This window comes from Myotis yumanensis, unplaced genomic scaffold (genome assembly GCF_028538775.1).
Source record: "Myotis yumanensis isolate MYYU_CA2020_CCGP unplaced genomic scaffold, mMyoYum1.0.hap1 SCAF_2, whole genome shotgun sequence".
Lineage (NCBI taxonomy): Eukaryota > Metazoa > Chordata > Mammalia > Chiroptera > Vespertilionidae > Myotis > Myotis yumanensis.
This window is the reverse complement of record NW_027223753.1, coordinates 164,127,721-164,139,927: the sequence shown is the minus strand read 5'-3', so window position 1 is coordinate 164,139,927 and position 12,207 is coordinate 164,127,721. Positions and strand designations below refer to the sequence as shown.

Here is a 12,207-nt window from a genome sequence, read left to right as displayed (position 1 = left end):
TTACTAAAAATATATCCTCAGCTGAGGATTAAAAAAAAAAAAAGTGAAGAACTGTATCTATGCTGCCTAAAAAACACTCACTTCAGAACTAAAGACACACATGATGAAGGGACTGAAAAAAATACTTCATGAAAATGGAAATGAATAGAAAGCTAGAGTAGCAATACTAATATTAGACAAAATAAACTTTAAACAAGGAAGGGCATTATATAGTGATAAAGGGATCAATCTAACAAGAGGATATATCGCTTGTAAACATCAATGCACCCCAAATAGGAACACCTATACATAAAGCAAATATTAAGTGGAATAAAGAGAGAGATTGACAGTATTATAATAATAGTAGGGGACTTTAACCCCTCACTTACAATGGATAGAAATAACAAGGAGCCCAGCCAGTGTGGCTCAATGGATTGAGCACCGTCCTATGTACCAAGAGGTCACTGGTTTGATTCTTGGACAGGGCACATGCCCGGATTGTGGGCTTGATCCCCAGTAGGGTGTGTACAGGAGGCAGCTGATCTATGTTTCTCTCTCATCGATGTTACTCTCTCTTGCCCTCTCCCTTCCTCTCTATCTAAAAAAACAACAACACACAACCATAATTTAAAGAAATAAAATAAAAAGAACTAACAAGGAAACTCTGGTCTTAAATGACACATTATACCACATGGAATTAATAAACATATACAAAACATTACATCCAAAAACAACAGAATACACATTCTTTTCAAGTGTACATAGAACACTCTCCAGGACAGATCACATGTTAGTCCACAAAAAGTCTCAATAAATTTAAGACTGAAATCATATCAAGCACTGTTTTCTACCATAATGCTATGGATCTAGAAAACAATTATAAGACAAAAACTGGAAAAAACACATAAACACATAGAGGCTAAAAAACATGCTATTAGCCTGGCTGGTGTGGCTCAGTGGTTGAGTGTCGACCTATGAACCAGGGGTGACAGTTCAATTCCCGGTGGGGGCACATGCCCGGGTTGCAGGCTGGTCCCCAGTAGGGGACATGCAGGAGGCAGCTGATCAATGATTCTTTCTCATCACTGATGTGTCTATCTCTCTCTCCCTCTCCTTCCCTCTCTGAATTCAATAAAAAAATATTTTTAAAAATGCCATTAAGCCACCAATGAGTATAAAAAGAAATTAAAGAGGAATTAAAAATATATCTTGAGACAAATTAAAATGGAAACACACATTCCAAAATCTATGTAACATAGCAAAGGCAGTTCTAAGAAGAAAGTTTATACTGATACAGGCGTACCTCAAGAAACAAGAAAAATCTCAAACAATCTAACCTTACATCTGAAGGACCTAGAAAAATAAGAGCAAACAAAGACAAAGTGGGAGAAAGAAAATAATGAAGACCAGAGTGGAAATAAATAAAACAGAGACTTAAAAAACAGCAGCAAGATTAATGAAACTAAGAGCTGGTTCTTTAAAAAATAAATTGCCTGGCTGGTGTGGCTCAGTGGTTGCACGCTGACCTATGAATCAGGAGGTCAGGGTTCAATTCCAGTCAGGGCATATGCCTGGGTTGTGGGCTAAATCCCTAGTGGGGGCATGCAGGAGGCAGCTAATTGATGAATTTCTCTCATCACTGATGTTTCTATCTCTCTCTCCCTCTCCCTCTCTGATATCAATATATTTTTAAAATACCAATGCATTTTTCATAGAACTAGAACAAATAATATTAAATTTTATATCACAAAGACCCTGAATAGCCAAAGAAATCTCGAGGAAGAAAACAAAATTAGAGATATCATGCTCCTTGATTTTAAATTATACTACAAAGCCACAATAATCAAAATAGTATGTACTGGCACAAGAACAGATACATAGGTCAATGGAATATAACAGAGAGCCCAGAAATAAATTCACACCTATATGGCCAATTAGTCTATGACAAAGGGGAATATACTATGGGGAAATGACAGTCTCTTCAATAAATGATGTTGGAAAACTGAATAGATACTTACAAAAATTGAAAACCAGACCACTTTTTACACTATGTATGTAAAAATAAACTCAAAATAGATTAAAGACTTACATGTAAGACCCAAACTATAAAACTCCTAGAAAAAAGCATAAGCAATAAACTCTTTGGCATCAGTCTTAGCAATATTTTTTTTGGATATAGTCTTAGCAATATTTTTTTGGATATGTCTCCTTAGGCAAACAGCAGCAAAAATAAACAAATGGGACTACATTAAACTAAAAAGGTTTGACAGAACAAAAAACCCAACAAAACCAAAAGACAACCTACTGAATGGGAGAAGATAATTTTCAAATGATATGTCTAATAAGGGATTAATACCCAAAATATATAAAAAACTCATACAATTTAACATCAAAAACACAAAGAATCCAATTTAAAATGGGCAGAGGACCTGAATAGACAGTTCTCCAAAGATGATAAACAGATGGCCAACAGACACATGGAAAGATGCTCCACATCATTCTACAGAGAAATACAAATCAAAACCATGAAATAACACCTCATACCTGTTAGAATGACTATTATCAAGAAGACAACAGAGTGGTGCTGCTTTTCCCTGGTGCGATTCTGTCCTGCACATCCATTCTGCAGAAAAGTGGTTGTTGCTATCTGTCTGTCCGCCTTTTCTCCCACCTAATTGCATGCCACCACCCCATGGAGGATTCAATGGACATGGACATAAGCCTCCTGAGGCCCCTGGACTATCTTTTCAGTTTTTAACTAAAGACCGACTAAGAGCCCTGGCTGGTGTGGCTCAGTTGGTTGAGTGTTGTCTTGTGCACTGAACGGTTGCCAGTTCATTCCTGGTAGGGCACATACCCAGGTTGTGGGTACAATCTCTGGTCCGGGTGCGTATGGGAGGCAACTCATCGATGTTTCTCTCTCTCTCCCTCTCCCTTCCTCTCTCTCTCTAAAGTCAATTTTTAAAATAAAACTTAAAAAGACCAACAAAGGTTATCATTTCAAGATGGATAATGAAAAAAAATGAGCAACGGTTATCTTTAAGAACTGTCAGTTTAGGGGCTGGTGCAAAGGATGAACTGCACATTGTTGAAGCAGATAATGAATTATGAAGGCAGGCCAATTAAAGTAACAATTGTCTTATGGCTCAAGTGTGGTTCAGGGCCTATGAGTACTAGTGGAGAGCACTCAGTAGCTGTGGAGGGAGAAGCAGTCAGAAGATGGGAGGAGGAGGAAATGAAACTCCCAAGTACATCTGCTAAGCGTTCTGCCCCTGGAAGTGGTAGCAAGGTTCCACAGAAAAAAGGTAAAAGTTGCTGCTGATGGAGATGAGGATGATTAAGATGAGGATGATGATTTTGAGGATGAGGAAGCTGAAGAAAAAACTCCAGTAAAGAAATCTATATGAGATACTCCAGCCAAAAATCAAACCATAATGGAAAAGACTTAAAACCATCAACACCAAGATCAAAAGGTCAAGAATCCTTCAAAAAAATGGGGGAAAATCCTAAAACACTAAAAGGACCGAGTTCTGTAGATGATATTAAAGCAAAAATACCAGCAAATAGAAAAAGGTGGTTCTCTTCCCAAAGTGGAAGCCAAGTGCATCAGTGATGTGAATTGCTTCCAGATGACTGACCAGGAGGCTAGTCAAGGTCTCTGGCGGTAGAGGACGTTTCTTTAAGAGAATAGTTTAAACAGTTTGTTAAAATTTTCCGTCTTATTTCATTTCTGTAACAGTTGATATCTGGCTGTCCTTTTCATAATGCAGAGTGAGAACTTTCCCTACCCTGTCTGATAAATGTTGTCCAGGTTCCATTGCCAAGAATGTGTTGTCCAAATTGCCTGATTCGTTTTAAAGTGAAACTCCACCCTTTGCTTGGTTTTAACTATGTATGAAATGTTACAATAGGACACAGTAGTAGTGAAGGTCAGACAAATGGAAATGGTGGGGAGACAAAAATATACACATGAAATAAACTCAGTATTTTATTTTTTAAATATATTTTTATTGATTTCAGAGAGGAAAGGAGAGGGACAGAGAGATAGAAACATCAATTATGAGAGAGAATCATTGATCAGCTGCCTCCTACACACCCCCTACTGGGGATCAAGCCAGCAACCCAGGCATGTGCCCTTGACCAGAAATGAACCCGGAACCCTTCAGTCTGTAGGCCGATGCGCTAAGCCAAACCAGCTAGGGCTAAACTCAGTATTTTAATAAAGTAAAAAAGAAAAGACTAAATATTGATGAGGATGTAGATAAAAGGAAACCCTAGTGCACTGTTGGGGGGATTGTAATCTGGTACAGCTACTATAGAAAACAGTATGGAGATTCCGCACACATTTAAAAATAGAACCACCATGTGACCCAACAATTCCACTTATGGGAATTTATCTAAAGAAACTGAAAACACTAATTCAAAAAGACATATGCACACCTATGTTCACTGCTGCATTACTTATAATAGGTAAAATATGGAAGCAACCTAGGTGTCCATCGATAAAGATGATGTGATACACACACACACATATACACACACTGGAATGTTATTCAGCCACTAAGAAAAAAAGAAAAGAAAAAGAAATCTTACCATTTATGATAACATAGATGAACCTAGAGGGTATAATGCTAAATGAAATAAGCTGGACAGAAAATGACAAATACTGTGTGATTACACTTATATGGGGACTTTAAAAAATAAAACAAATGAACAAACAAAAACTAAACAAACTCACAGTTACATAGAATAAACTGATGGTTTCCAGAGAGAGGAGTGGGGTGGGGGTAGAGGGGTGAGCAAAAAAGGTGAAGGGGATTAAGAAGTACAAATGGCCAGTTATAAAATAAGTCACAGGTGTATAATGTACAGCACAGAGAACAGAGTCAATAATCCTATCTAATAAAGAGGTAATATGCAAACTGACCATCACTCCAACACAAGATGGCCACCCCCATGTGGTCAAAGATGGCCACCACCATGTGGACACAAGCTGGCAGGGGAGGGCAGTTGTGGGTGATCAAGCCTGCAGGGGAGGGCAGTTAGGGGCAATCAGGCTGGCAGGGGAGCAGTTAGGCATCGATCAGGCTGGCAAGGGAGTGGTTAGGAGGTGATCAGGCTGGCAGGCAGAAGCAGTTAGGGGCAATCAGGCCGGCAGGCAGGCGAGTGGTTGGGAGCCAGCAGTCCTGGATTGTGAGAGGGATGTCCGGCAGTCGGACATCCCTCTCAGGGTCCCAGATTGGAGAGGGTGCAGGCAGGGCTGAGGGACACACCCCTTCCATGCATGAATTTTGTGCACCGGGCCTCTAGTATCATAACTAAGTATAGCAACAGATGTTTTCTAGATTTATCATGGTGATCACTTCATAAGGTAAATAAATATTGAATCACTATGTTGTACACCTGAAACAAATATAATATTGTACTAGTGGCCCGGTGTACAAAATTCATGCACATTAAAAGGGAATTAATTAGAGGAAATATTTTAATATTGCTATTTGCCCTTTCTCTATAATAGAAGTGTCAGAGATGAAAGGAAATTAGTAAAATGTGTATGAAAATCTTCCTCATGTCAGAGTCTGGGGCGTACCATGGGACCCAGAGTCAAGTCCCCGCCCACCCATGTGCACCTGAAAATCATGTGAGACCCAGACCCGGCTGGCCCCCGCACATTGGGCTAAATCCAGACTCAGCCGGTCCCACCCTTATAAAGCCCCGCTGGGCAGAGGGTGCGGCCTCAGGTCCCCCGGCCTGGCACTGGGGCGAGGGGCGCAGCCTCAGGTCCCCTGGCCCAGTGCTGGGGCTGGGGGGGCGGGGCGCAAAGTCTGAGGTCCCCTGTCAAGCCCCGCCAGGCGGGGAGCACGACCTGAGGTCCCCCAGCCTGGCGCAGGGCAGGGGGCACGGCCTAAGGTCCCCTGTCAAGCCCTGCCGGGTGGGGGGTGTGGCCTGAGGTCCCTGTCAAGCCCCACGGGGACAGAGGGGGGGGGGGGCACACCTCAGGTCCCTGCTGATTGCTCGTTAAGGCTTGTTATGGGAACTTGGCCTCCACTGTGGGCGCAGCCATCTTGTGTTACGGAAACACCTGCCTCTGCTGTGGGCGCCGCCATCTTTGTGGTGGAGTGACAGTCAATTTGCATATTCCCTCTTTATGGATGCCAACTATATATTTTTTTTAAATGTGTGTGGCAGATTGTATTGATCCCAAAAATATATTTTAAAAAAGAATAAAATACTGAGTTTATTCCATATGTATATTTTTGTCTCCCTAGATTGTATTGATCCCAATTATTTGTAGTCCTCCCTATAAAATTATACAGAACTGCCTATTGCCATGTGGCTGCAAGTGACCCTCGCAGGGGGAGAAATGTATTCCTGTTATGTGATTTGCTTTAATCAATGTACTGTAAACAGAACTGAAGTTATGTCATGACCAAGCTGAAGCTGAGATTGGAATGTCCTAAGATTAGGTGCTGCTCCTTCAGTCTGAGTCCCATTAAAAAAATAGATGCATCCATGTACATAGAAAAGAGTCTAAATGTATATGAACCACATTAAAGAGGTATATATGTGTGCATCTTAAAAAAATAAAAATTAAAGACAAGACACCATAAAATTATCTCTTCAGATGCAGGAAAACTATTTGATAAAACTCCACATCCATTTTATAATTAAAAACTGTCAGCAAACTATGAATTGAAGATAACTTCCTTATCTTAATAAAGAGCACCTACAAAAAAACCTACAGCTGACATTGTAACTATTAGTGGATGACTCAATGCTTTCCTCCTAAGATTGAGAACAAGGCAAAGATGTCCTCTTTCATTACTTTGATTCAACAGTGTACTAGAAGTCCTAGCAATAAGGCAAGAAAAAAATGACATACAGTTTGGAAAGAAAGAAAGAAAAGTCACTACTTACAAACATTACTTCCTATAAACATCCCACAGAATCCACAAAAAACACCTCCTAGAACCAGTGAGTGAGTTTGGCAAGGTCACTGGATATAAGCTCAACATATAGAAATCAATTGTTTTTCTGCATACTAACAGCACACAATTGAAAGATAAAAATTTAAAAATTCTGTTTATAGCAGTTTCAGAAATATAAATGCTTAGGGATACACTTTAAAAACATGTACAAGACCTGCACACTAAGAATTACAAAACAGTCCTGGCTGGGTGGCTCAGTTGGTTGGAGCATCATCCTATACACCAAAAGGCCCAGGGCACATAACCAGGTTGCAGGTTCGATCCCCTTGCATATGGGAGGCAACAAATCGATGTTTCTCTCTCATATGTATGTCTCTCACTCTCTCTCATCAATAAAAATATGTCCTCAAAAAATATATACATATCCTCAGGAGAGAATTAAATAAGATAAAAGAAAAAAATAATTACAAAATATTGCTGAGAAAAATTGAAGTCCCAAACAAATGAAAAATATGCCAGTTCATGGTTTGGAAGATTTGATATTGTCAAGGTAGCCATTCTCCACAAATGAACATACAAAGTAAATACAATACCAATAATAACTCAGCAAATTAAAAAAACACACACCAAAAACAGAGATTGACAAAATGATTCTAATATTTATGCAAAGAACATTGTATTAGCATAATATAATGATATAAGCATAAGAACAAATAAAGAGATTAATGTAAGAGAACATAAAGTCCAGAAATAGACCCACATATATATGATCAATTGATTTTCTACGAAGTTGCCAAAGCAATTAAACTGGGAAAGAGAAGTCTTTTCAGCAAATGACATTGGAACAACTGGATGTTCATATGGGGGAGTGGGGGTTTAGGGGAGGAGAATCTTGATCTCTACCTCATGTCTTACACAAAAATTTAGATATATCAGAGATGTAAATATAAAACCTAAAAACTATAATGCTATCAAAAGAAAACATCAGAGGCAAATATTTCTTTAGATCGGTTATACAAATCAAGAACTATAAAAGAAAAAAGTATGGTAAATTAGGTTTCATCAATATTTATAATCTCTATTCATCAAAAGACATGGTTAAAAAAATAAAAAGCCAGACTAAAAGAAAACAATCACAAAACATAGATCTGACAGAAGACTTATATCCAGAACCCAATGATAAGCTTTTCTTTACTTTAAACCTTTCAATTATATCCTTCACCCATTTTTCTACTGTTTGTGGGGTCTTTTTCTTATTAATTTGTAGAAAAAGCCCTTTATACATTAAGAAAATTAGTTCTGTGGCCTTGGCCAGGTAGCTTAGTTGGTTAGAGCATCATCCCAATATGCCAAGGTTGGGGATTTGATCTTTGGTCAGGGCACATACAAGAATCAACCAATGAATGCATAAATAAGTACCACAACAAATTTATCTTTCTCTTCCCCTTCCTCTCTCTCTCTAAAATCAATAAAGACAAAAAGAAAATTAGTTTTGTGATATGAATTACAAATATTTGTCCCAGTTTATTTGTCCTTTTACATTGCTATTTTTAAATGCAAAATTATTTTTCTTTTTATGTAGTTGAATTAATTTTGTTTATAGCATCTGAGTTTTAAGTTGTATAGAGAATAGACTTCACTATCCTGACATTGCTTTTTAAAAATTCTCTTATGGATTCTCTTCTTACTTTCACTATTTCATTTTTGTTGCATTTAAATCCTTAGTCATTCTGTAATTTAATTTTACTTAATTCTTCTATTTTTCATTTTTTCCTTAATAATAAAGGCATTTGTGGCCATTAACTTTCTCAAAACAGCTTTTCATAGTAGTTGGTAAGATGTACTTCCCTTTCCATCCCTTTCTAGACAGTTTGTATATAAGTTACTTTTTTATTTTCTTTTGGACCCAAGGGTTATAGCTAGTAACGTGTGCATCTATAAAATCTTCAAATTATTAAGATTTAAACCACTTTTTATTTATTTTAATTAGATTGAATTGTGATCAAGAAATAATATATGTAGCTCTAACCGGTTTGGCTCAGTGGATAGAGCGTCAGCCTCTGGACTCAAGGGTCCCAGGTTCGATTCTGGTCAAGGGCATGTACCCAGTGGGGAGTGTGCAGGAGGCAGCTGATCAATGTTTCTAACTCTCTATCCCTCTCCCTTCCTCTCTGTAAAAAGTCAATAAAATATATTTTAAAAAATAAATAAATAATATATGTACTTTGTTGCCAAGTATACAATCAATTTTTACAAATGTTTCTTAAAGGAATAAATGTATATTTTCTTTTTGAGAGGTATAAAGATCTAGTATATATCTATTAAACCAAATATATTGGTTGTATTCTTTTTTTTTATGATCTTTTTTAATCTATTAGATCTGTCCAACCATGAAAGAGGTCTCCCTGCCGAAACCGGTTTGGCTCAGTGGATAGAGCGTCAGCCTGTGGACTGAAGGGTCCCGGGTTCGATTCCGGTCAAGGGCATGTACCTGGGTTGCGGGCACATCCCCGGTGGGAGATGTGCAGGAGGCAGCTGATTGATGTTCTCTCTCATCGATGTTTCTAACTCTCTATCTCTCTCCCTTCCTCTCTGTAAAAAATCAATAAAATATATTTAAAAAAAAAAAAAAAAAAGAAAGAAAGAGGTCTCCCGCTATCATTATTTTATCAATCTTTACGTTTCTATATATTGAAATTATCATAGTTTACTTTTCACCTTAAATTCTACCTCAAATGTTATTAATACTGCTAGTTCTTTTTTTATGTGTGTGACTTCCTTCTTCTGATTTGCATTTGCCTTCTACCTCTTTAACTGTTGCTTTATTTTCAACCTTTCTTTTTCATATTATTTCTTATATACAGCATAAAAATGAATTTTGTGACTTAATCCAATCTGAAAGGATCCAGAAGACAGAATAACTTAATTCATTCTATTTAATGAAATGACTTGCATACTTGATTTTAGTCCTTTTCTCTCGTGTTTATTTTTCCATGAGTGTACAGGCATCCTTCATTTTATTGCTCTTCACTTTACTGTGCTTTGCAGATATTGCATTTTTTACAAATTGAAGGCTTATGCCCTGACCAGTTTGGCTCCGTGGATAGAGCGTCAGCCTGTGGCCTGAAGGGTCGCAGGTTCGATTCCGGTCAAGGGCATGTACCTTGGTTGCGGGCACATCCCCAGTAGGGGGTGTGCAGGAAGCAGTTGATCGATGTTTCTCTCTCATCGATGTTTCTAACTCTCTATCCCTCTCCCTTCCTCTCTGTAAAAAATAAATAAAATATATATTTTTTAAAAAACAAACAAAAAAATTGAAGGCTTGTGGCAACCTTGCATTGAGCAAGTCTGTTGGTGCCATTTCCCAACAGGCCTGAATGGTTAGCATTTTTTAGCAATAAAGTGTTTTCTAATTAAGGCATGTACTGTTTTCTTAGACATATGCTATTGTACACTTAACAGACTACAGTATAATGTGAACATAACTTTTACAGGCATGGGGAAACCCCAAAATTAGTGTGAATAACTTTATCATGATATTCACTTTATTGCAGTGGTCTGGAATTGAACCCACAATACCTCCAGGGTATTTTATCATGCTATTTATAACCTTTCTCTATTCCACATTACATATGACCATTTTTCCTTATCTATATAACTTTTGCTGGTTAAGTACCATCCTATTAAATGGATGAATATTATTTATTTGACCAATCCCCTATTAATTGTCCTCAAGTTTTTCTAATGTAAACACCACCATAGCCCATTCCGGTGGTATAAGCCACACACTTGGAAGTCACCTTTCACATTTCCTTCTCCTCCATCCCCATAACCAATCCATCACCAAATCCTGTTAATTTTACTTCCTAGATCACACTCATATTTGTGTACATCTCCCATCTCTCCTGCTACTATTCTATCCCAAAGTACCATTAAGCCCTAGCTGGTTTGACTCAGTGGATAGAGCATCGGCCTGCGGATCAAAGGGTCCCAGGTTCAATTCTGGTCAAGAGCACATGTGTGGGTTGCAGGTTCAATCCCCAGAGAATCATTTGATCAATGATTCTCTCTCATCATTGATGTTTCTATCTCTCTCCCATTCCCTTCCTCTCTGAAATCAATAAAAATGTATTTTAAAAATAATATCATCAATCTGCTGTTCTACCTACATCAACTTTGCTCCCACATTCATTCATATTCATCAGTGCTGTTAGACTACAAACTGGATGATGTCCCACCTAAAACCCTTCTATAGATTCCTATACATTATGGGTAAATTTCAAAACAGATTCAAGGCCCTACATCTCTGGATCAGATCCACTTCACTCTCTCTCCCTCCCTCCCTCTCTCTCTAAAAATGAATGGAAAAAATATCCTGCCTGCCTGTCTGATCGCCCCTAACCACTTGCCTGTCTGCCTGATCGCCCCTAATCATTCTGCCTGCCTGCCTGATGGCCCCTAACTGCTCGCATTGCCTGCCTGATCACCCCTAACCAATCTGCCTGCCTGCCCACCCCTAACCGCCTCTGCCTTGGCCCCGCAGCCACGGCTTTGTCCAGAAGTTTGTCTGGAATGACGTCCAGAAGGTCTTTTGGCTGTCCAGTCTAATTAGCATATTACTTTTATTATTATAGACTAAAGGCCTGATGCACAAAAATTCATGCAAGAGTAGGCCTTCTTTCCCCCAGGTGCCGGCACCGGCTTTCCTCCGGCACCCAGAACCCAGGCTTCCTTTTCCAGCTGCCCGCAGGCACCCGGAACCCGGGCTGGCTTCCCTTCCTCTCTGGCTTTGTCAGGTAAGACATCTGGAATGACGTCTGGTTTAATTAGCATATTACCTTTTTATTATTATTATTATTTTTTTTTTAAAATATATTTTATTGATTTTTTACAGAGAGGAAGGGAGAGAGATAGAGAGTTAGAAACATCGATGAGAGAGAAACATCGATCAGCTGCCTCCTGCACATCTCCTACTGGAGATGTGCCCGCAACCCAGGTACATGCCCTTGACCGGAATCGAACCTGGGACCTTTCAGTCCGCAAGCCGACGCTCTATCCACTGAGCCAAACCGGTTTCGGCACCTTTTTATTATTATAGATAATGACTATCTGTGTGTTTACCATGTACCTAGTGGTTTACATGCATTATGTCATTTATCCTCACAACAAGGTAAATACTATTCATATTCTTTTTTTTAAAGATAAGGAAACTGAAGCTTATAAAAATTAAGTAATTTACTCTGACTGGGTAGCTCTGTTGGTTAAAGCATCATCCTGATACACCAGCGTTGCCGGTTCG

The 12,207-nt window shown here is 38.7% G+C and overlaps 1 protein-coding gene and 1 pseudogene across 7 annotated transcripts in view; one reads left to right on the top strand and one right to left on the bottom strand.

Moving 5' to 3' along the window:
* Positions 1-12,207, bottom strand: part of SENP5 (SUMO specific peptidase 5) — a 57,594-nt gene that overhangs the window by 13,982 nt on the left and 31,405 nt on the right. The window contains exon 7 of one of the 7 annotated variants that reach the window (XM_070406487.1): positions 3,257-4,539. The exons of the other annotated variants lie outside the window; for them this stretch is intronic. Within the exon in view, the coding sequence (XP_070262588.1) occupies positions 4,468-4,539 (72 nt within the window). The 3' untranslated portion in view covers positions 3,257-4,467. Of the gene's footprint in view, positions 1-3,256; positions 4,540-12,207 lie in introns of those variants that run through there. 7 annotated transcript variants of the gene reach the window in all.
* LOC139003964 (nucleophosmin-like) lies at positions 2,672-4,022 on the top strand (annotated as a pseudogene).